The following is a 24,738-nucleotide window of genomic DNA, read 5'->3' as shown; positions in this document are numbered from 1 at the left end:
GTTGTGGAGGTAAGTAGCTTTATCAAGCCATACTCATCTAGCTCCCTGCCGTTTAAGCAACAGAAAAACATCAGACCTATCAGTGAGAGAAGGGGGGAAGAGCAGACTGTTAAGAATGCATAGAATGTTTACTATCTAACCTCCAAATTGTGTTAGAATCCAAATTGTGTGACTTGTCTAAAATCTTGGCACAGCCATGTCTGGGAATGGGGTGTACAAGTCTTGGCTAGGTTAGCTGTAATACCATAAGCAAAACTTGCTGATGGTAGGATAATGAAGTAATTCAGTTTTGAAACCAAATCAGTCTTCTGGAAACTGAGGCAAGAGGTATCAGAAAAGGGGAACAATGGGTCATGATGGGAAGTGGGAACTTGCCTCTTCCTTGTCTTATAAACCTTTATTCCACTTGCCAATCTGCTCTGGAATCTTCAAGCATTTAAGCTTATGGACTCTGTGACACTGCTACCACATGAAAGATGATTCACTGGCCCTACTTCCTGGGGTTCTTTTGGATCCTGCTCCCTCTCTGGCCTGGCTGTATCCCTCTTTGCTGCCATTGTTTGCATTTGGAATGTGAGTTACTTGGAGAGAGGAGGTGGTTTCTCTCCCCTTGCAACTACTTTTTGCTGTCAGTGGTCTTTCAACAGTCCAGACATCTCCTCAAAACTCAATTCAGAAAGATTATAAAGGTTCACTGTCATGATTTGTATTCATACCAAAGATCTACAAACATCAAGCTTTTTTCCTTTTGGTCCAAAATAGATTCTTGTCCTCAATGAGTTTACATACAACACTTTCATCTTGATTTGACAACATACTGCCCTAGGCAAACTCCCTACCTCACTCTACCTTTCGAGTTAGATACGCCTGTTGTGTACCTTGTACTTGGTACCAGAAGCAAGAAAACCTCCCCATGAATCAAAAAGTTCAAAGAGAAGTTTTGAAACAAAATTGTAGAATTATTAGGCTGTATGGTAAGGCCAAGAGAGTGGAAAAGACTGTTCATTTAGCCTGGAGATTGTTTACCTTGTCAAGACTATTATTAATGAAAATGAAAGGAATGTATCTTGAGTCTCTCTGGAAAAGGTTGCCAAATTCAGGTTGCTAGTAAAAAAAAAGCAGCTCTAAGCTTTTTGGTGCTAATTCATCTCAAGAGTGCAGATACATGTCAGGTTCTTCTCCTCCTCCATAAGCAATTTAAAGAGCAACTTCAAGGCATGCCAGCTTCTTAAAAATGTACTGAGACTGAAGACCTTTTATCTCGACAATGTGGGATCAAACTATCACATTAATCTGAACTTTGTAGTTCCTATCTCATCAATGTACTCTCACCATCGATGTTGCTGTTTGCTTCTCAACATTCTCATTTTGTGGATCAAAGGAAAAATGAATTAGTTTCAATAGTACTTGCTCTAGAAATTGTGTTTAAAGAATCCATGTTGAAGAAATGTTATCCTTGGATAATTATCAAGATGAAAGTTGAAATCGTCTGTTCATTAGAGGACTCTGGAGGAGTTCCAGGGGAATTTTCATGCTGGAAAACCAAAACTTGCTCCTCTTCAGCCTAATAAGCAGACATTAATGGCTGCCTAGAAACAGTTTGCTTTATTGTTTAGCACAACTTCAGATTTACTGTTGCTATCTTACCTTGGGTCTACCACTGACTTGTTTGTGGCAGAGGATAAACCACTTCTGTTAGTCTCCCATGATTGCTGCTTCTGAGGGAGTTCAGAAATGTATGAGAGTCCCGTGTGCTAAGACAATAAAAACATTGCTGCACTTCCTGCAATCGGTCTGGAACTTCTGTTGAGAAAGACTTCCAGTTTTTTTGTTTCTCAGAGGTGAAAACTGCTCAAGATGACTGCTAGGATGTTAGGCTGCAGGGTCAGGGAGGCAGTTTGGTGCAGGATGTGTTCTATTATGTGCTTATTCCTTTTACATGCTAATTGTAATGGTTTTTCCTGTATTCTGAAGTTAGACCTCATGAGTGGAGTAGATAAAAAATGTAGGATTTCTGTATTGGAATTCAAGAAATGCCAGTTCCCAGAAACAGGAGTTTCTACTTTATCATAAAAGAGAAACTGATTTTCTGAATTTCCTGTGAAAGCAAAAGTCTGAGGAGTAAGGAAAAAAGGCAGCAGCTTAAGTTTGAAATAATAAAAATAGTTTTGTTTTGAAAATGCAGAAACCAAGCTGTAGCTGTGATTCCAAATGTGCAGCTCATGGGCGAGCCAGGACTCAAGGGTTTTTTGGCTACCAGCTCTCCATTAGCCCTGAAGCAAGTGAGGGTTTCAGAGTTCCCAACTCTTCCAGAATCTGTGCCACACCTTTCAGAGCTCTGCTCAGATGTTAGCTTCGTGGCAGGGAGCCAACTGGCCCCAGGTTTTCAAACTCCTGTTTTTTTGGCAAGAAGTCTAGATTCTCCAAGGACTTGGGCTTCACAGAATAGGGAGAAGCCCTGTGAGCAGTCACAATTTAGAGACTCCTGACTTAAGGGTAGGGAGACAGGATGTGTTAGTGCCTTCTGTACAGGCCTTCCTTGCAGTTACAGTCCCTGGGACTCCCCTTGTGCCTTTGGCATTTCTTATATTTTTAGATATACACACACCTATAAACATTCTGTTTTTCACTGCTTATTAAAAAAAAAAGTCATTTATTTCAAAGAACTCCTTCCTTGCATTTCATAAGGGAAAAAAATTACCAGTGACACAAAAGCTCTCTAGGAACCAAACACAACCCATCTACAAAATAAAAGGCTATTTCCACTTTAACAACCTGGAGTGAATGAAAACACCCTAAACGTGGTTTCACCTTTACCTGATTCACATTAACTGCTCTTTTATCTGCCCAACGCCAGTGGAAAACACTCAAGAGTCACAGCTTGTCCTTTAGGCTCACTGGGCTGGAATCCGGGGGTGGGGGAGGGTTGGGGGCCAGCAGAGATAGCCCAGGGCAAGCGCCACAGGAGGGGGTTTATCCTCCTGAAATGGCGGCTCCAAGCTTGAAGCTGAGACCAACCACACTCCCCTCTGCCGTGGCCTCTGGTAGGGCACTGAAACAGTTAACTATAAACTCCCAACCAGCTTCATCAAGTTGAATTAAAAAGTGGACTGATTTAAGTTTGGGGCTGCAAATGCAAAGGATTTCTTTCCATTTACTTCCTTCTGCATTTACATTTTTTTTTTGCAAGGAGTTTTCTCTTTATAAATGTATTACTGATGAATATTGAAAGTGTTCTCGGGCACAAGTATCTTCTTGCAGTGGCAATGCATCAGAGGCTTGGCTGGTGGTTACTCTTCAAAGAGTCAGGAGGCGTTAAATGTAAATATAAATGCATTTAGGAAAATCCAATAGTAAAACGAACTGGATCTTATAATTATTTTAATTAAAATAGCAGGAAAAGTTTTTTATCAACAAAACAGGATTCCGGTGTTGTTAAACTTCATTAAGACCCTGAAGTAAGCTGTTTTCCCCCCAATTTCTCATCCACTTTGAAGCACCATGGGCACCCATGCGTGTGCCTCTAACGCCTTGGAAAAGCCAGACTGCAGAACAACATCAAGAGATGTCAAAAACACAGCCAACTGGGAAGGTTGCTTCGTGAAAATCAAACTGTTATGCAAAGCAGTTTGTGAGGTTCACGCGCGGCCAGGAACGCGTTACCAACAGTCCTTCAGCAAAAACAGCGGGTGTGTACAACAGGATGTGCAGCGTGAGCTGTTCCATCACCTGGCTGCAGCCTTCGCACACGGACACGGGTTTCTCACTAGTTTCAACTTTAAAAAGTCACTTAAAAAACTACAAACCCCCCATAACCGCGAGGAAAAAAAAGAGTAAACCAAAACATTTCCAGCACAGGTGGCCTTTGGTCTCGCAGCTCCCCGGGCGGGACCCCGCGTGTGCGCACCTCATACCCTGCGTTAAGGCGGCCGGTCGGCGGGCGGCAGCGCTCCCTCAGCGCCCGGCGGGCTCAGCAGCTGCTGCGCGCGTGTGGAGGCGGCGACGCGGCTCCCAGCAACGGGCCGCAAAAAGAAACGAACAAAAAAACAGTAAAGAAAACAAGTTAAAAAGCCGAGGTTGGCGGTTTCCAGCCCGAGCGGCGCGGCAGTGCCCCCTCAGGAGAGCGGCGGGCTGGAGGCCGGGCCTGCCCCCGGCCAGCCGCCGCCGGCCCCACCGTGCCGCCGCGGGTCCCGGCGCTGCTGCCGGCCGCCGTCCCGCTCTGCGCCCCGCCGCCCTCCGCCTTCGCCCGCTGGCCGCCGGGCCGGGAGGAGGGCGGGGGAGGGCTTTCCCACAATGCTTTGTGGGGACGTTGACAAGTGGATCCAAGATGGCGTAGAAAGTAATGACAGGTAAGTCAGGACTTCCCCATTCGCCCCCCGCGGGGGCCGAGGGTGGCCGGGTCCGGCTGGCGAGGGCTCCGCGGAGGCCTCGGGAGACCCTCGGTGCCCGGCAGCCGGCCGAGAGAGCGAGCGAAGGCTGCCGGCCGGGCCGGAGGCTGAGCGGTGCCGGCTGGAGAGGGCCCTGTGTCTGCGGAGGGGCCTGCGGCGGCAGCCGCTCCGGGGCTGTTTACGGGCAGGCTCGGCCGGAGCCCCGGGGGCTGCCGCGCTCTCCTGGGGGCCCGCAGCCGGTGGCAGGCGGGCCGGCGCGGCCCTGCGCCCGGCGCGGCGGGGACAGGCGGAGGGACCAGCCTGGAGAGCCGGAGATGCCTTGCATAGCCCCGGCTTCCCCTGGCTCCGGGGGTGCTCCGTCAGGGAGGGCGGTGGGAGGATGTAGAGGGGTGGGAGTCAGCTTTGTTTTTGTACCGGGCGGGGCGGGAGGGAACGGCTAGCGACAGCCAGGAAATAGCAACAGTAAAACAGGAGTAAAAAAGGGGTTTAGGTAGAGATCGTTGAAGGATGGAAAAATAAATTGAAAGCATTTAACAGCTGTTGTAAAATTAACCCTCGGAGCAACCGAAGGATTGGAGGATAAGTTTATATTTTTGCTTTCTGCAGGAGGCTTTGTCAGGGCCGAGTGGTTAGAAGTTGAGAGGTCTAACACGGGTCCTGAGATCACCTTTTATACGATGAAACTGACATGAAACTGACAATAGGAGAGTTTATACCGCAGGTTGCTATACAGTCCTCCCAACAGAAGCCATATCTATGTTTCTAGGGCAAATCTATATGTAGGGGAAGGATATATGTTACCCCTCCTGGTGTGGGTCGTGGCCTTTTATTAATTTCCAGACAAGAGAAGTTGTTTGTGTTCAATGCATTGTTAGTCAAACTGTTGTTGTTTGGCTGTAGGAACATGATGAAACACACCATTGATGGAAAATTAAGAAATAAGCGCAGAGAAGCACTTGCAAGATTGCTTTCCAATTAATAACAAAATAAGTAAGCTGTAATAGGATTTTTGCAGTAGCTGAGATCCAATGAGCTCAAGGTGAACTTTTAAAAGAATACGTTTTACTTTTCATTGAAGAAATAAAAGAGTTCAGTTGTATGACACAACATTGTCAAAGAAATGGGTGTTTCCATTGACAAGTTGAGTGCATCATGGCTGGTTTTTTGGGATTGTCTTCTTATGTTGTTGTTCTTAATAAATAGTATAATTGAGACAAGGCAAAGGATGAAGTATTTCCCTCCTTTATTTATATGGAGAAAATAAATTTCTTTGTAAAAATAAATATAAAAACCCAACCCCACCCAAATTAAATGAACTTGGCACATTTGCATTATTTTCCAAGACTGATTGGTAGAATGGAGAGGTTTTAAAATAATGTGTTTTAAATTGAGTTGTTTCAGTACTTTAGAGTCTCAGCAGATTGTGAATGAAGACTCTGGGAGCTTATTTGATCAGATGGATGGTCTGGGGATGCTGGACAGCTTGCTGGTCCTCTGTAGCGAGGAGCTGATTTTGAACGTGCAGTTGAAACTTAGATGAGGGGAAGGTGTACAAGTGACCACCATGTTCCCTCCCCCTCCTCGAGATGCACACTGAGGGATTCACTGTTACATGAGTCAGACTTTGGTAAGCTTAGCTTTTAGAGTGCAGGAATTGTGAGTGGTGAAAGCTGAGTTAAGCTTTTTTTTGTTAAACTTTAATTGGCAGAACAGTTTTTCTGTATTGGTATGTGAAGGAACATTTTGTGTTATTACCGATAAAACCGAGTTCTCTTTGTAATTTATTATGAAAGCAGAAATTACTTTTTTTCCCCTAGCTGAAATCACATTTCTATTATCATTCCTCACCTCTGTGAATTTTTTTGACTTAAGAAACATACTGAGTGTGTATTTCTCCTCTTTTAATTCATACAGACACTGTGCCTTTTTAAGAGAGCCAGATTAATTTTTCTATGAAAGAGGCTTATTAAAGGGATGGATGTAGGACTTGAAAGGTTGTAATAGCTGGTTTTGTTGGTTTTTTGTTGTCGTTTGTTTTGGTGTTTTTTTGTGGGAGGTGATGAGTTGTTTTCATCTTTCCTCAGCAGATTAAAAATTAGCAGGAGATGTGTTGAAGCAGCATCTTCATCTGTAATTTGTCCCAGTTTTTCTTGATGATCTGTTATGGAGAATCCGTTTCCTTTGTGAAATCTCAGTGGTCTCAGAGAAGTTGCTTCTGGGCTTTGGGATGTTTTCTAGATCTGGTAGCAGGAAAAGGACTGTAGTTCAAAGAGAACTTCTGCATGAGGTTGAGATTCATGGAGAAATTCCTATCTCAAAAAATTTCAGTGTCTAGAAGGTTTGAGGAGGTAATATTTCCACGTGGAGAGGGTGCAGGCCTAGTGCCTGAAAGACCTGGACAGCCTCATGCAAATCACTTCACCTGTTTATACTTCCTTTTGATGGAATTTAAAGTAGGAATAGTGAATCTTACTAGCTTGTGAGGAGCCTTGATGCCTGTGGATGAAAGAAGCTATGTTGGAGCTAGAAGCTATGCAAGAGCTAGGCAGTACTATTACTAAGGTTTTCCAACTCTGTTAATTTAGTTGTCTGATGAAATATTGGCAATTATTTTTGTCAGTAAAATCCCCTTTGCAATTATAGCTGGATATTTTCCTGACTTGTTTCTTTTTCCCTTTATTTATTGTTTACTACCATACTGCACTTGCTACTGCACTTTATTCTAGGTGTTTTCTTTTTAGTATTGGCAGAACTAATTGCTGGAGCGGTTCAGATTATCTTTCACCTCCCTATCATTCCCTTCTGAGGTCAGTGGTACCTAGTAGGTCTGGTAGGTAGCAGGAGCAAAATCTAAATGAGAAAAGTATTTTGTAATAATTTCAATTCCTGGATTCTTGGGCTCCTGATCCCCAAGACAGCCTGTGTACAGCCTGAACAACTGGGGAAAGCCACAGGAGCTGGCTTGGAGAACGAGGAGGAAGGATGGTGTCATTCTGCACCACCTTAGGGATAGAGTAGTTGGGCAGCTGGAATTCCCTCCTGTCTTGGGCATCAGGAGCCCAAGAATCCTGGAAATGTGAATCCTAGTCTTATGTTTCTCTTAGCAGTGTTAAAGACTTCTCCCTGGAAGCAGATCCCCAGTGTTCCTCTTTGTGCAGGGTTCCCAGTGGTTCGTCGTGGGAGAGAAAACACCGAATTTTGTATTCCCCATCTTCCTTCCTGCTCACATTTGATAGCTGTTTACTAATTTTTCCCTTCTATGGTTGAGGTCCTAAGGGAAGATCCCATTATAACTACATGGTATGTGTATTTTTCCCCTTTAAGTGGAGGTATTATGGACTAGATTATCAGAACAAACAAGAATTTCCTTTTTTTGTTCTTGTTTGTCTTGCTATTTCTTCTCTGGCCCTTGGCAGTAGTCAGCACTTGTGTTTATGTATATCAATGACATACTTCAAGACATTGTACTTTTATGTTTGATTTCATACTCCCTTTGGTAGACCTCTGCAATTGTCGTTCTTTTTGTCAGCAAGGAAGAAAAGGGAGAGAACATTGAAAAAGAAATGGCTTTTTCAAAACTTTGCACACAGCATTGGTATGGAATAAAAGCTCCAAATAATGTGTGGTCTTCTGGAGATTTTGACTGGGAAAATAAACACTTATTTTCTCCTGGTATCTATTTGACAAGGGGGAGCGAGGAAAATAAGTAAACTGGATAGATAGTGAAATTAGGAGTCTGCAAGGTCAGACTGCTCCACAGAAACAGGCTGGCTTCTGGTGATTTTATTATGGTGGTATTGATATGTAACTCAAGTTCCTTATTCAAAACCACTCTTGCTTACTGAGCTTTCATCTTCTCTTCACACAAATGTTTACAACACGAAGCTTCAACCAGAGGCAATCACTCATGTCTGAGAAACACAGAAAACTGAATATTACTGTAGGAAAAGAAGTGATTAGGAATTTAAGCAGGGAGATTGTAATTACCCATGGGTGAGAATTTGTTTTTCTGTTGCATTTCTATTGCACTGCTAGTTGAAGTTGAAGAATACTTAATGTGGCTATAAAACCCAAGTATTTCTGTTTAATTTTATATGCGAATTCATTGTCATAAATTTAGTAGAAGTGCACTGGTTACTTGCTCAGTCTTTTCTCAGTGTCCTCTGAAATACCAAACTGCAGACTTATGACAGGACAGCCAGATAGCAAGTCATAGATTTCAATCTTTTTCTGTCTTAAATGTAATTTAACTATACTGAGAGGTTCCATTTCATGACTAAAAAGTTTGACTGTTACTAAGGCCCCATCCTGCTTCTGAATGAGTACAAACTATCAAATTTTCTAAGTGGTGTGGAGGCTTTGTCAGATGTTAGAAGACTTGTACTTTAGCAAGAAGGTAATTTAGAATTAATAGCTTTTCCAAGAAGCAGTAGGTACACAGTGCTGCAGGGATTTTTGTAAGTGATTTTATGTAAAGAGATGTTTTGGAGATGTTACTGTAAACTGTTGTGCGATTTGTTTCTGTTAAACTCAGGAAGTACCACTTGCATGAAGAATGATGTGACTGAGGTAGATGTTTTTAATCGTTGGCTTGTATGTGGTTTGGGGAAGTAAATTTCTCTCCTGTTTGTAAGCAATAGGAGAGCTCATGATTCTCAGAGCTGTAATGACCAAACATTGGAAGAACAGTAGAATTATGTTAGGTACAAAATTCTGAATGTTAGAGTGGCAGCAAGTGAAAGGTAGAAATGTGTGCAGTGTGTGGATTCATCCACACTGGTTTTATAGTAGTTAGGGTGTTATTTAGAAATGATCTTTCAGTCTGTGAATTTCATGGGGTCTTTTTTCTCATAGTTATATATAGCAAAGCTACCGTCTTCATTAAAACACTAAAAATTACACTGCTTAAATACACTTAGAAGATCTTTCAGAGCCCGTCAGTCCTCATGGTAAAATGGAAATATGTAACACAACAAAAGCTGTTTTTGAGAATCTCGGTTGTTAGTAATGTGGCACAAGTATTTAATTTGCTGGAAAATATTTAGTGGTTCAGCAAACCAAGAAAGTAGCAAATCTTTATGGACATAATAAATGGAGAATGCCACAAATTAAAAGCATAATGGTTTTGACAGCATATAAAATAATACTTCTTCCTTGTATACCTTCTCACTTAATGTAAGAAAATCTGTGTTTTTCTGACGAAAAGTTTCATTGTAATCTAGGATAACTTGGGGGGACGAGGACAGGCAGTATGCTTCTGTTCCTTCACTGCTCTCAACTAAATTTCTCATCAGCTAGCTGGGATTCCCAAATATACTTGAGCAGCTGTGATAACTGCCTTGCATCTTCTCCTCTGCCATCTCAGGAGCCAGAACTTGTTTGGCTTTTCTCATTGTTGACGCAGGGAGGTTGTGAAGGGGAACGTTTTTTAGCGTACTTCTGAATCGGTGCTTACGCAGTGCTGTGACTGAGTGTTGTGGATATTTTATTGACATGATGTTTTTGATTATAGTTGTTTGTGCTAATGGTTTTGAGGTAACTGTACTCTGGCCATATCTTCAGACACTCATACATTTGGAATGGTGCAGGACATTTGTTTTGTCATTTGAACTGGCTGTAGTTTTGTTTATATTTGTTTGGCTAGGCTAGACATCCCTTTTTTTCTTCTGAAGCTTTGTCAGAATGATGCCATTAACCACAGTAGGATTGTTACTTGTTTCTGCTGATGTGTGTTCTTTGAGTGGGGTTTAAAATACGTGACTGAATCTTTAATGTTCGTTTCAAAAGGAATGAGTGGGGTGAATGCTATTGGGAAACTTAGGTTTTTGGATACAAGTTACGGTGTTACCCGCAGGGTTTGCTGTGTAAGTGGAACTTGTGAATCCATATTCTGTCCTCTGGAGAGATTTAAATATTGAACCTGTTGTAGTATTGTCTCCGTGCATTTGAGGAGAGGAAACAGGGATGTTATAAAAGCATTATCTGTATGCAGAAGGGTTAATATTGTTAAAATACAGAGTTAAAAGATGGCTCCCCAAATTAGACTTAACTATATTATGCCAAACTATTTGAAGCACAGTCATGTAAAGGTTAATTTCATAGGTTATTTACAATAAAGATATAGATTTTTAGTGGTGGAGGTTAGTTATTGCTTTGAACTTTCAAAACAGCACACAGAAATATCGTACACAATTACATAACAGGGATGGGTTTGGGAAAAACGTGTTTGGAGTATCTCTGAGTGACATGATTGTGTTATTATATCTGTTATGGTAGGACTCTTGTGCTAAGCACTGTATAAATGCATAACAAAAAACCCAGTCACACTATTATTCACTACTGTAATACATTTAAGTTCATTATAATGCTGCAATAAAGACTCTGGTTTGCTGAAAGAAATTTTTTCTGTTTTGTGTCACAACTTTCTGGCCTATTTCTATGTTCAGTTTGTGATCTGTGCACTGTAACTGTACAATATAACTGATATATGAAGGTTTTTACATTTGTTTACCTCTTGAGTGATTCATATTTTTTACCTCAAACAGCGCTTCTTTCTTTTCTATCTAACTTGAAAACTACTTAACTATGATACAGTCCTGTAGCATCTGCATATGTACTGATGATCCAAGCTGTGTTCTTCAGGTAGATCTCCTAGTCAGAGGGGCATGCTACTTTGCAGTGTTGGGACAAATAAAGAGGGAGAAAGCTCTTGTATGAAAATGGAAGCGTGACACTTCAGGAAAAACTGTTTCAGCATCATTACAATATCTCTATTAAGCAGAGAAAACATGGATTGAACCACTGAGCTTTGAAGCTGCTTAGCTGTTGGGGAAAAAAGAGTTTCCATGGGTTTTATTTAAAAAGGGATAAGCTGTGATAAATAATTTCCTAATTATTCCTAGTATTTTTTTTAAATACTCTTGTTGCTGAGATCCAAATGCGAGGAGGAAGCTGCGAGTTTGAACGCAAGACTAGAAGTTGGAAACTGCTAATTTTGATTATGTCCGTCATATTTACAAAACTGGTGAACTTTGGCAAGTGAACTGTGGTCAGGTGCTTTCTGAAGACAGTGCTGTGTGAGTGACAAGTTCAATGAGCATCATGGAAAGCTTTGTGTCATGGTTTTGCATTTAAACCGCTGAAATATGTTTGTAAATATCTTGATACAAATTTTGTGTTGAAATGATGCTTGGGAATCTTCTTTGTCTCCTCTTTGCATTCCTTGGGAACACAGTTTTGTACTTGCTTGACATTTCAAACATTAGGTGACAGATGTTTAGCCACATAAGACACAGATGTACCTATATATCATACAGCAGACATTTCTCAGAAAGGCCTTTTGACGATATCTTATGACTCAGTGGAGAGTAATATTGGTAATTGCATGAAGTCCTTAAGATTAATTGTCTTTTAAGAGTTGTGGATTATTATGTTTAAAACAGGTTTTAGAATAAGAATACTGTATTCTTCTACATAGTCTGTTTGAGTTTGAGACTCATAGGTTGGTGCTGTTCCATGGAGAGCTGGCTGGCTGTGCAGTGCTGATTTTTCCCTTTGTTTTTCTCTAGCAAATTTCATTAAGAGAAGCAAAAGATTAAATTACTTTTCTAATGCATTTTTTTAAGATAATTGGTGATGTTGTTATGAGGATAAAATGGCAACCAACCACGGGACAATATTTCAATTAAGATGCCCTCATCTTGGCTAAGTGTGAGAAACTCTACTCTCAGGAAGCAGTAAGAACATACAGGTATATAGAATACAAACTGCTGCTGTTAAATGGTGTTAAATGCTGTTTATGTGAAGATTTTCCAAGAAGAAGCCAAAAGAACTTAAGGTGGGGCAGAAGCACCATCTATTATTATGTTACCTGATGCTTAGTAGGACATACTCCTCATTTCAGTTGGTTATTACTTGCCAAGTTTTTAATTGGTTGGTTTTAGATGTCTATCGCAAGCTTTTTGTGTGCTGTGGAGGGAGTGAAGGGTTCTCTGTGAACATATTCTTACAATAAAATAGAAGCAAAAATCTAATGCTGCTTTGTAAAAAGTTGAGGTGTGGTATAGTGTAACATTTCTGCCAAGGATATACTTGTTTTCATCAGTGTGAAAATCTGCTCAGTGTTGTTCAAATTAGCATTTAGTGCAGATCTAAAAGATCATCCCAGCAGTGAATATGCTTTAGCCTGAGCTAAATGGGACTTCAGTACAAGATGAAGGCCAGCGCTTCTGCTTTCTTCCCTGGTATTATTTTGGACAAAAATGAGAACACAGAGAATTCCTCTTCTGTGCTCCTGATGGCCAGTTCCTCTTTCTTACCAGCTCTATCTTCACGCAGCACAGAGGAACCAGTGAGTGGATTTAAGCAGGAGGTGAAAAATGTAGATTTTTGCAGAATTATTTAGAATAAATATGGAGATGCAAGTGTTTGAAAAAGGAGATTGAGATGGCAAAATATTAGTGTTAGAAAGAAAGAAATAGAAGGAAGGCTACAATGTATGGATATACATAATTGATTTTGTTACGCAAACGCGGTTTGTTGGAATACAATCTCATTATTTGTGGAAATTAGAAAGTATTTCAGAAATGATGAGGAGTATGAAAAAAAAGGCAGATCATACTTAAGCCCTGTCTTTCTAGACTTCATTTTTTGCATTTCTAATAAATGCTCCCATGTGCTGTAGAGAAATGCTGAGTACTCATAAATCACTGCAGACACTGAGTGTTCCACTTTGGTCATGTAAAGGGCCATATAGCACAGGGCAGAATGTAATGGGGAGAGAAAAAAAATCACTGTTAGTTGTCTTATTCTGACTATAAGAAGCTTTTAGGAACTTTTGGCTTGATTGTGTTTTACTGTCTTAATTCTTTCTAGAATGAGAATAATGTCAGAACAATAAAGATATTTTCTTCAATACCTGTGAAGTGTTTGGTCACAGTATTTGTAAGCATTACTGAAAAGTTAATGAAAACATTAAAATGTGGTCTGAAGAACCAGATTGGAGTAGCACTGGGCCTTGGGCCCTGTGCTGATGTGCTTGAGTGGACGTCCCTTAAGCAGGCAGCCTCTATTCTGCCTGCTCATTCCCCCAGGTAGCCCTTCGAAAATGTAGTATGTGACCAATACAGTTAATGACAATATCATAACACAGACACTCAGCCAACATAAGCTTGTACAGATACTTTTGTAATTACACAGCCTATGAATATCAAACTATAAATTTAATGAATTCAGAATGTATATATATTTGATCTATGTAACTGTAATCTTCTGTCTGTCAGTTATGGATGTCTTTCAGACCAAGTGACTACACACCAGGTAGATGTGGTTTGGATATGGTTTGATACAGTTGGACTCAATGATCCTAAAGGTCTTTTCCAGGCTAAATGTTTCTACGATTCTATGTTGTGCTTGGACTTACCAGGTATTTGCTTAGTTTCATCAAGATAGATAGTGTGTTCAGGCAGCTGTGTGAAGAAGAATTGCTTTAAAGGCAGGAGATGAAGTTATTAGTGATACTTACGTGGTGGATGGGGTGGTTAAGGGCTGGGTTATTTTCAGAGTTTGAGCCAAAGATAGCCAGTTTGTCCACGTGTAAATGTCTCTGTTGCTGTCTGTATAGATGATCCTTTCTGCTGCGGTTTCCAAAATGAAAATAAAGGAGGTGAGTGAAGGTAATAAAGTGTTAATAATCACTTAATAAAATGTCTGTACTGAAATCATAACAGGCATGCAATAAAATCTAACTCATTACTATCTGTGTATGTAAAGTGATTTAAGGAACACAGAGGATCCAGACGTGGAAGGTGTTTGCTCTTAATCTCAGTTGCTGCTATATTTTTGTTACTATTGTTATGTGAATAGTAAACCACCCCCAGGTGCTTGTTCCTTTTCCAGTAAATGTGGATGTGTTTACTACACATTAAACTACATTAAGTTCAAAGGATCAGACTCAAGGCTCCATTTATGTGTCCAGAGAACACTTGTCCTTCTAATTTATGGTGCTCTCTTTAGTTTTTCCACATGGAAGGATAATCAAAGTGTTTAATGATGGGGGCATAATGAGCTTCTTGATCCCTTTTTTTCACCTTCCCGAAATCCTGTTCCTTAGAGGCCGTGGAGCAGAAGTTCGTGCTGCTGTTATCCTATATAATAAAACGTTGAAATAAGCTTTCCTCATTCTGTATGCTCCATTTCAGATTTAACATCATTTTTGGAATTTAAAGTAGGGTCATTTTGCCTGGAGTTGTACAACATTAACCAGAGTAATTCAGTTATTTCAGAAAACTGATTAGATTTTCCTCTCTCAAGGGTGGAGACTTTTATATTTGTTCTGTAAGGTGTGCAGTGTATTTCTGAGCACCGTGTATGACTAATTTTACTGACTTCAGCCATAATTGCAATAAATGAATGCATAAGATCCCTGCTATTATATCTTTCTTAAAATAAGAAAAGCAAAAGTACCTTTCATATCATTCTTTCCTGCACCCTGTGCAGAAAAGATGTGACATCTTTCCTCTCTGTTAAGTCTTTCACGTTGATATAGTGCACTGTCATTATCTACTCTCATTTTATTAAATGATTTCTGAGTGTGGGATTATTTATGATGCGTATGTCATGACATGAGGAAAGTGCATTTTTTCTGTGTGTATCTGTAAGTGGCTTCTGTATTTTGTTGAGCTATATTTTATTCCTTCTTGGAGTCTTGAATAAAAAGCTTTTTTGTCTTAAGGCAAAGCTAAGTTTACTTTATTACTATAGGTTAGGAAAATAAAGAGAGGTTTAATCTTATTTTACTAATCTAAAGGTACTCTAGTGGTATTTGGGAGTACTACAAAACAGTTACATAACTTCTAGAGGTGCAAGCATGCCTTAAGATGGGATCACTGGAGATGCCAGAGCAAAAGTGTGATGTGATGTAACACTAGATAGATGTATTATTCCCTGTTTTAGTATGTGGGCTGATAAATGCAGTTTTTTTGCAGAGTCTTGATCATTTTAACTATTTTAACTATTTTTAACTGTAACGTTGGCATGTTCACAGTAGGTAACATTTTACTGTGGAGTATACCTGAGGTACTGTAATTAATTCAGTTAAATAAACCCAAATCTTTCCATACTTGTGTAAATTGAAGTATCTTGTCAGTCTTTTCCTGATAGCTTTGAGAGAGAGGGAAATAGAAGGTGACTCAGTCACAGGGATTGTGTCTGTACCAACTTTCTGACTTCCCAAATACTGCTTTTCTGTATTATGGAAACAACAATTTTTTTGAAGCCTTCATATGTGCATTGCTTACATCTCAGTTTTACCAATAACTACTTCCAAAAGCTATGCAATGTGTACTCCTAGTGTCTGGAGCCTAAAAAGTTTGGAAACTGCTTTAGTGAAACGTGGAAACTGCTGAGTGGATCCTTGACCAGTTAAGGATCTGCAGTTAATCTAATGAGTGAAATTTATAACTTTTATCATTATGGGCAAGAAAAATAAATAAGATTTTTACTGATGAGCAATATTTGCATACAGCACTATCTTCCTTGCTGGGTAAATGGCAGCACATGGCAGTAACTGATGGAGTAACTGATGTCTTGTTATTAATAAGGGGCTGAACTTAGATTAGACTTACAAAGTCTGGGTCTGTTTATCTGGCTTGTTGCACATTTTTTCAAAAACTTGCAGCATTTTTGAGACCCTTTAGACTTCTGTAAAATTCGGTTCCAAATGAGTTGAAGTTTAAAAGTTGCTGGGGAAGTAAAGAGCAACCAGACTCAAAAATAAATGTGGTAGATCTCTTCTTGCATCTTAAAAGGGATGGCTGGGAAGTTAATGGTAAAACAGCTGTCTCTTCTGGACATATAACCTGAATTTATTACATGTTTAAAACTGTCCAGTTTGGTGGCCATCCCTTCCAGTTTGCAAGAAGGGTTGAAAAATCACAAAGGATTAGGAAACAGTGTGATCACCACACACATTTCCTTAGAGAGGGGCAGGATGAGTTGAATTCCTGCGCTGCTTTCTCTGAGCCTGTGCCAGGTTGACCACAATAGGCAGTGGATCGGCAAACCCTTCTCCTCTCCTTTCCTTCAATGCAGTGGGCTGTTAATAGGAGGATACAGCTGAATAGCTTTGGCAAGGAATATTTGGGTGCTTATTTCTCACAGCAGAACTGTTTGAAGGGTTATAGATTGTAATGGGAGGCAGCTGGAGAGGCTCTTCCTTTGCATGTTCCCCATGGCAATGGGTCTTATTCATTTGCTTCAGTTTGTGAATCCCAGGATGTGGCTCTTGAAGTATATTCAATTGACAGTAAATTCCTACCAGCCTCACTGTAGGACTGCAAGTTGAACATCATTGCTTTAGCATAAATCTTTACAAGAGATGTTAATGTCTGGTTAAAATATGCAAATATTTACTGACTTGTCTACTGTTTGTCAGCTTGGCATGCGAGACCTTGGATCTGATCCTTCTGTCTTGGCAGACATTGGGAATTTTGCCAATAACATTAATAGGAACAGCATTGTGCCCTCTAATCTGTTTGTTTATGAAGTACAGCAAGAGTTATCTTGCTAGATGCTTTACAGTGAATTGAAAAAGCATCTGTTTGAAATTTTTTAGGAACTGTCACATGCTTTAACTTATCATTATCTCTAATGCATGGACCCTTTGATTCTATAAAATACATCAGGAAGCTGTGAAGCACAAAAATGCACAGTCATGAGTTAAACTGCTGTGAAACACTAAAAATTTTAGTACACGATGTTCTCGCCTCCTACATTGATTTTTATTTTGAAGTTGGACTCATCAGACTGTGGAGTAATTCTTCAAAAGTCTCCTGTGCATCAAGCAGATGAAGTGTTTACTTGAAAAGAAGTGACTGTAGATCAAGTTGTTTATCGCTCTTCTTCCTCAGACCGTCCCTTCTGTCTTTCCCAGCCCCTTCTGCAGTTCTGGAGGGGGAATGGACAGTTTTATTTCGGGGTCAGATTGTAGTTACTCTTTCCACGTTTGTTTATAAAGTCCTCTTGGAGAGAAGGTGAAATACTCAGCAGAACTATGGAGCCTGAAAATCATTAGTTGTAGGGGAAAATATCTCCCCTCACAATTCATTGAAAAAAATCACTAAGGTTTAAATAACTCTGTCTGGAACTAACCAAATCTTTTAAATCATGTTTTCTGAAAGCTAAGATGAGCACAACCTGGCCTTCAAACAAATGTGGGATCAGTAATTTTTCTCCTACTTAAATGCAGGAGTTTTTTGGAGGTACAAAGTGTAATGTCAGGGTGGATTTTTCTGGATTAGCAAGTGAGGAAGAGTTGAGCAAACTTCTTTCTGTGCTTTAGTCAACATGATGCTTACTGTCAAATTAAGTGGAATTCATGGGTGCTATGTTTAAGTATTTTCTTGACTGCATAAATTGTGAGCCTTTCGGTAGGCAATGGTGTGCTGCTGTGAGTTGATTCAAAGCTGGGAAATGCTTGAATTTACCACCGGTGATAAAAACTCTGTTGATAAGATATTGTTCCTATATTTCTGTGGTAGGTCAATGTATTTTAGAAGTTAACTTTAGACAGTGAGAATATGCTTGTTTATCGCTTCTTCAAAATTTGGAACATGTATTAAACTTTGTTATTAGAATCAATTGTTATTCAAATTTGAATTTAGAACTCTTGTGGTGTGCAGTTCTCCAGGCCATTTGGAGAAAATGAATAATCCTGACATTTGTTCTGTTACATGCTTAGTATTTTAATCTCAGTTTTACAGACAGAATAAATGAAGTGCATAAGTAATTGGCTCAGTTTTGCAAAGAGGGTTGGGAATATACCAGACTGTGTGACAAGTTTCAATTGAAATCTGTAGTAGTTTCTACATTTGAACTGAATGTAGAGATTCCGGTTTTACACTGGAAAATTTTGAAAATAAACATGTAACTCAAACTAGATTTTATTTTGTCAAGTATCTCATTCCTTGGCTCTTAAAATTAACTTCTGAAATAGCTTTAAACACAGGTAGGTCAGGTACTACAATAGGCTAGAATGGATTTTAAGAAAACATGGTTGTAATCCACATCCACATAATCTAGTCTCAGTTGCTAAATTAGGTGCATATCAGGGGACCAAAACTCAAAGCATGGGTTTTTAAAGAGTTAGCAGAAGAGCTGAGTGCCTCCAAGGAATAGTGCAGAGCACCTGGATTCATGTCTGAAGTAGGTGGTGCACATATCTAATAAATGTGCATGTTTGTGTCTGCGTGTGTGGGTATAAATGGAATTGAAATGAAATCTGAGAGCCTGAGTGTGTAATTTCCTGCATGTTGTCCACATACTGGTTTTCTGTACTATGATTAGATTTTTAATTTTTCTAAACAAAGCACCCTGCAGCAGCTCCTTATCTATCCCTGTGTCCCATGCACTGGGACTTCAGTGAGTTTTTTATTACACTCAAATACTGATAGTATGACTCAGTTTAGCCACTTATCCAAACACCCTAGTCCTGACCTCTTTTGGCTCCACTTAATCTACAGGTTTTTGCTTAGGGCCAGTTACGTCCTGTCAAGTGCTCTCTAAGTCTTCAAGTTGACCAAAGAAACTATGTAGACCACTGCTGGGTGTGTAAAATCCAGCTTTGCCTCGAGCAGACTGGTTCAGGACTTATCAAAACATACAGCATAAGACTATTGATAAGTAACATGTTTTTCTTTTCAATGGTGCTGTGTTGTAGAGGAAGGGCTGCGTAACATAGCTTTCAAAAGCCTGTCAGTTATGCTGGCTGGGTCAGTTAAGATGGAATCTGTCTATAATCAGTTCTTCAGGAATAAACACACAGAAGCTGTGCTCAGACTTTTGGCCAAAGAAATTGTGGTTGTATGTCAGCCAGGAAGTGAGGAAATCAAAAGTACAGCAGAGTTCATGAAATCCTCTCTTTCAGTCCCTGAGGAGGAAAACAGAATGTACACAAGCAAAACATCAATTAACTATTGTATTACTCTTGAAGCACCTCCTAGATTTGTGAAATTCACTCTGGCCTATAATGGTAACAGAATGGAAATTGGTGCAATTTTTAGCTGTATCTGGAAAAGATCCTTGCATAGAGAGCTCAATTATACCTTACATTTATTTAATTAAAAATATGTCCCAAATCTTTACAGTTAGTAGAATGAATGAATATACTCATATGTGTGGAAATGCAAAACCTATTTGCCTGTTCCTATTCTCATCGCAAATGAAGACTTAGTGCAAAAAGAAACATCTAGGTGAATGAGGTAGTATTTTGCAAGGTGATTGTTAAGAGACATGTGTAACAGATTTGTGTCAGGATAAGTGCAAAATGTTCATGCTTGTATTCCTTCATGTTTGAAAAGATACATTGTTGTACAAGACATCTTTGTATAAACTTTGTAAAAGGGAAGGTGGTTTAAGTCAAAATTGTATTGAAAAATCAATATTCCTTTATGTTTCTATATTAATACTGAAAATTAGATTTTGAGAATGAAGGGAACACAGAGGACACTGTCACATAATATATGAAAAGTCTTGTTTACATTTCTACTGTATATTGTCTTAGGCACATGATAATGGGAAGAGGGGGATAGTGAATTATTTTTCATATAAGGAAGATGCATTTATTTGACCTTCAGATTAATTTCTTGAAGTTACTTTTTTCTTAGTAAAGTTACAAACCTGAAGATATCAAGTATAAAGGAAGTTTTTAGCAGTGGAAGTGGGCTAAGGGTAATTATTTGGGAAAATCATAATAGTTGATATGTAATCACAAGTAGTGATAGCATGCTACATGCTAAAAATTCAAATGACAACTCTTACCTTATTTTTCTTCTTTTATCAGAACACATTTTTGTGCAGCCAGCTTCAAAATACAATGTCTCTAGGGATGTCATTCAAATAGTATTTCAATGGAGAATGTAGACTGGGATTATAGAAGTGCTTTGCTTTTCTGCTGGTGGTTTGGAGATTGTGGATAACCATTTGTTTCAATTTATCGATAGATATTTTTTCTGTCTTGTATACAGATTATTATCACAGCTATTTCATTTTTTACCCCCCCTAAAATATTTAATTCAACAAGTCTTGCATAAAGGTGTTCATGTGGCAGAGCTATCTAGGCTTTCTCAGACATAAAACTGTTTTTCAGATATAGTTTATATCGAACTAAGAGAAGGAAGAGGCAAGTGATTTCCTGGTGACCTCCAGTTGTTTCTTATTCATTCTTGCCCATCCCCATGGTGTTTCACTGAGCCAGAGAGTGTGGCTCCTTCCCCTAAGTGTAGGCGAGAAGTGCTTTGAAGAGAAAGTGTCTTTGAGTAAATGGTGACAGGCTGGAGAAAGAACAGTTGGTTGATGAATTGTGTTACTTCCAAAGCAAAGCTGATATTGCCAGTGAAGACTCCAAAGCCTCTATGTAGTAAAGTGCTTAAATTCATGCTGTCTTTAAATTTGAAACCACTACTTAAATTCCTAAAACCAGTTGTGGGCTTAAATATCTTCTTGAATTAGAACTAAGAGCTGGGAGTGATGGAGGAAAGACTGGAAAGAGGTTAGTTAGTGAGAAAGATTGGAATAGAATATGTGAATGGCATAAAATGAAGGGGATGTGACACAACACCTTGAGATGGGAATGGAAGTTGGTTGGCAAGTTGTCACTGCTATTGTGCAGCTAACCAACATTTTATCATCCCCTCTGCCCCTACTCTAGGATTTCTGTCCCTGAGTCATGGCAGACAGAAGACCAGAGAAGTCATGTGAACAAGCATGTGAATCTCTTAAGCAGCAGGATTATGAAGTGGCAGTGAAGCATTGCACAGAGGCTCTCCTTTCCCTCAGCCAGTACCCCCCAGCTCACCTCCCGGAGGCATGCCAGGCAGAAATCGACCGCATCAAAATCGAGACTCTTCTGTATAGAATTGCTTCCTTTTTACAACTTGTGAGTGTAACTCTTTACTAGTATCTAGTCAACTGGAAAGAACAATGAAGTACCTTGTACCGTCAAGATTTAAATAAAGTGCAGTTTTCCTGTGATTGGCATGTTGTTTTGCCAAAGAATCCCTCTTGCTAAAGCATATGTGAGGCTTCTGTCTTGTAGTTTTCCATGATCTGTGTATATTTCAGAATTGAGACCTTTAAGTACTTTGGGTCTGAATCACAGTTCTCTAATCAAGAGAAATACTTAAAAAAAGAAAGAATAATTGAAAAATAAGTATATATTCCAGGAAGGAGAAATATCTGGTTTTAGGGTATTATGTTTGAACAGTTATGCTGAGTTACATACCAAATTACTTTAAAGAGCATGAAATTAAGTTTGCAAATCTAAACACTCAAAAAACAAAGTTAAGAAATGCCAGAATTCAGGTAGTTGCTTCACACCTGATTTAGCTCCATTTGCTTAGGCCTAACATTAGTCTTTCAATCCTTGATCATATACTAGTTTTTCCATTGATAGGCTAGAGCATATCTGGTGACAAATGTAACTTTTAGGCTCTGGCAGATTTGTAATGGAAATGTGAAAACGGAGGTCTTTGTAAAGGTTTGTAAATGCAAGGCAAGAGGCATGACTCTGTATTACAGGTGATTCCATTGCCAAATCATGTCCATCCTTTAAAGCATCAGAAACCTACAGTTTCTTAAAGGAAAGGACGTTACAGTGCTTAAGAGTAAACCTACAATCTGCTTAATGAATCTACGTTTTTCCTTACCTTTCTGTTTTGGAAATGTTATCACAGATGTACAGGGGCCTTGTCCACCCCAAATCTTTGTGTACAAACTTTTTATATTTTTTCTTTGGTGTTGTGAGCCACCTACACACACACATACACACAGGGAAACATTTACCCTTGTCCATTCATGTTCCTCTTTTAAAATGTCCATTGCCTGATAATTTGAGAAAAAGTCAGTGTTCTAAGAATTAATTATATTGTGTTTGACATGTGACTGATGTTCTTTCCACCCAGGAAAAGACAAGGTAATGGATTCTTAAACTTGTAATTCAAGCGTGTAGTTGTTTATGCTAATTGGAACACTGCTATTTTTAAACTTTTCATGTTTTACCTTTCAGAAAAAGTATGGGCAAGCAGATGAAGACTGTAGGCACGGTATGCTGACTTTTTTTTATTACGTAGTGTTGTAAATTGCAGTCAATTCTCTGAGTTTTTAAAATTGATACCTAGCCTTGTGAGTTGGATAATGTTTCTTCCCTAGTTAAAGCTATGTATCTGCTTCTTATACTTTGTCTACCTTTTCATTTTTAAGTTGTTTTTTTTTTTTGAGATCTCACTACTTTGTAACTTGTATTTAAGTACCAGAACTCAAATGCATATCTTTAGCACAGCAATGCTGTTTGGCTAATAGATATTTTAGTATACAAATGTAGGATGAATCGATAGCATTAGGATTCTTGTGAAGATAAAGACAGCTGATTGTTCCATCTTTCTTCCTAGGGACATGGTGGATATTTTGGTTTACGTTTTGGGACTTGATTCAGAGAAAGTCAAGATGATGTACTCATACTTATTCCTATTTGATAAAGCTTGCAAATGTGCATATGTCACATTGAAGTTGAGCCATTCATGTTTCACCGCTTTGTTCAGTTGGGGTATTTTTGAAGGAATTAACCATCCTTCCCTTATTCATGTATAATGCAAGTGATTCAAAACTCACTGAGAACTCCTTACTGAGTTTGATAAGCGTTGGAAAATCAGTTAAATTGGGAAGAAAAGGTGGGTAGATGCCACCTTTTAGTTTTTGAGTTCCTTAACTACTCTTGAATTTTAAAGACAATGTCTTCCAACTGCAGTTGTTACACAGACTGTGTGATATTCTGACAATGCTCTGCTGGCAATGATAATCTTTAAATCATTCATTTTGGATTTGTGTATGTGTTTGGTTGGTTCGTTTTAAATACATTTTTCTTCACTGATACTCAAGTCACAGTCTTGGGAATTTGTGGGGCTCTGCAACCTGCTTGTGAAGGTCCACAAAACATAACTAAGAAAAGTAAATTTGCTTTCTGTAGATGAATACCAAAGTTTAACAAATTAAAAAAGCTGAACATTGCTTAATCAGTACCAGTCTTAAAATAGTCTGGAACCTTTTTTAAAGCTGCTTCATTTAACTGTTGTTATATGCCAAGGGTGTAATTTCTGACTAACCTCACAGTTGTCTTTCATGATGGCAAATAAAAGTGAGGGAGACACATATGGAAAGATGAATGATAGTTAAGGAAGGTAGGAGGGAGAATGCTGTTTAATTAATAGTATTCTCATTGATGAGATCTGATGGATTTGTCATCGGGGTAGATGGATGACATTCATCTACAACACTTTTCTTTGGCATATGTGTCAATTATCAGTATCTCAAAAGAACTGTAATTTTAACTGTTTGTCTTGTCCACTGGACAGGCACAGAAGTGGGGGGAATAGGAGCACTGATCGCTACTTTTAACATAAATTTTAATTAAGTAAAAACAGTTTTGAAATATATATTAGTATCAAAAAATGGCATCCAGCTTAATGTTAATTTCCTTGATTCATATCACCAAGTTCTGCAAATATTGTTTCCAGATCTAAATCTGAGGACATTTTTCAACTTACTAATGCTATGTTTATGTATTTATATAGAAATAGGGTTTTTTGTGTGTGTATACACCCTCCTCTGTATTTTTAATGAATATATGAATTAACTGTTTGGTTGTGCTTCCCTGTGATGTGCTACCAGTTGTAGCCCAGAATCTGACAGTTCAGAGTATCTGCCTTTATGATGCTGAAAGGATTTTAGTTTTTTCTTAGAAATATCCATGGGAAGAAACAACGTTAGTATAGGCTACCTGATAGAACTTTTCTTAACAGACAAAGTTTTTACAAGACTTGATATGTTACATACCTATGACTGTTTTATTTTAACCTGAATGATACATACCATTTGCAATTGCTGGAGAAATACATATTCTTTATAATATGCTGCTTGCATTGTTACAAGGAGTGATCATAATTTACAATCTGTTAAATCATTCCACAAATCTTTACCAAAAGATACTGGTTAATGTATTGGAACTTTTTATGTGCAACTCATGTGTTTTAGCTTGGTGATACTATGCAGTTCATGATGTTTTGTATAATTGTACATCTAATCCTTGAGGTTAAAATAGCAGACTGTCAGACATGTTAGAGCTATTTCTGGTGCTGTGTCTTCAGATTTGGGAAGTAAGCTCTATTTTTGGAAATGTGGTCAGTATCATCAGAGTGGTGAATCCAGACTAATCTTTGAGGCACTTCATAAACAGGCTTTAGTTACCATTTCCCTTTGAAGAGATGTCGTTTTTATGTCGACGTTTTGCAGGACTGTTTTT

At 39.0% G+C, this 24,738-nt stretch overlaps 1 protein-coding gene across 3 annotated transcripts in view; it reads left to right on the top strand.

Annotated features, from left to right (window-relative positions):
* The first annotated feature begins 4,303 nt into the window (after positions 1 to 4,303).
* HELZ (helicase with zinc finger) overlaps positions 4,304 to 24,738 on the top strand; it is an 84,681-nt gene continuing 64,246 nt past the window's right edge. For 2 of the 3 annotated variants that reach the window (XM_062010707.1, XM_062010706.1), the window contains exons 1-3: positions 4,304 to 4,349; positions 21,094 to 21,321; positions 22,450 to 22,486. In XM_062010707.1, the coding sequence (XP_061866691.1) occupies positions 21,112 to 21,321; positions 22,450 to 22,486 (247 nt within the window). In that variant the 5' untranslated portion in view covers positions 4,304 to 4,349; positions 21,094 to 21,111. The remainder of the gene's footprint in view (positions 4,350 to 21,093; positions 21,322 to 22,449; positions 22,487 to 24,738) is intronic. The other variant, XM_062010708.1, reaches the window with a different exon arrangement.

The sequence above is a fragment of the Colius striatus genome, chromosome 18, assembly GCF_028858725.1.
Source record: "Colius striatus isolate bColStr4 chromosome 18, bColStr4.1.hap1, whole genome shotgun sequence".
NCBI lineage: Eukaryota > Metazoa > Chordata > Aves > Coliiformes > Coliidae > Colius > Colius striatus.
This window is presented reverse-complemented; position numbering and strand designations above follow the sequence as displayed.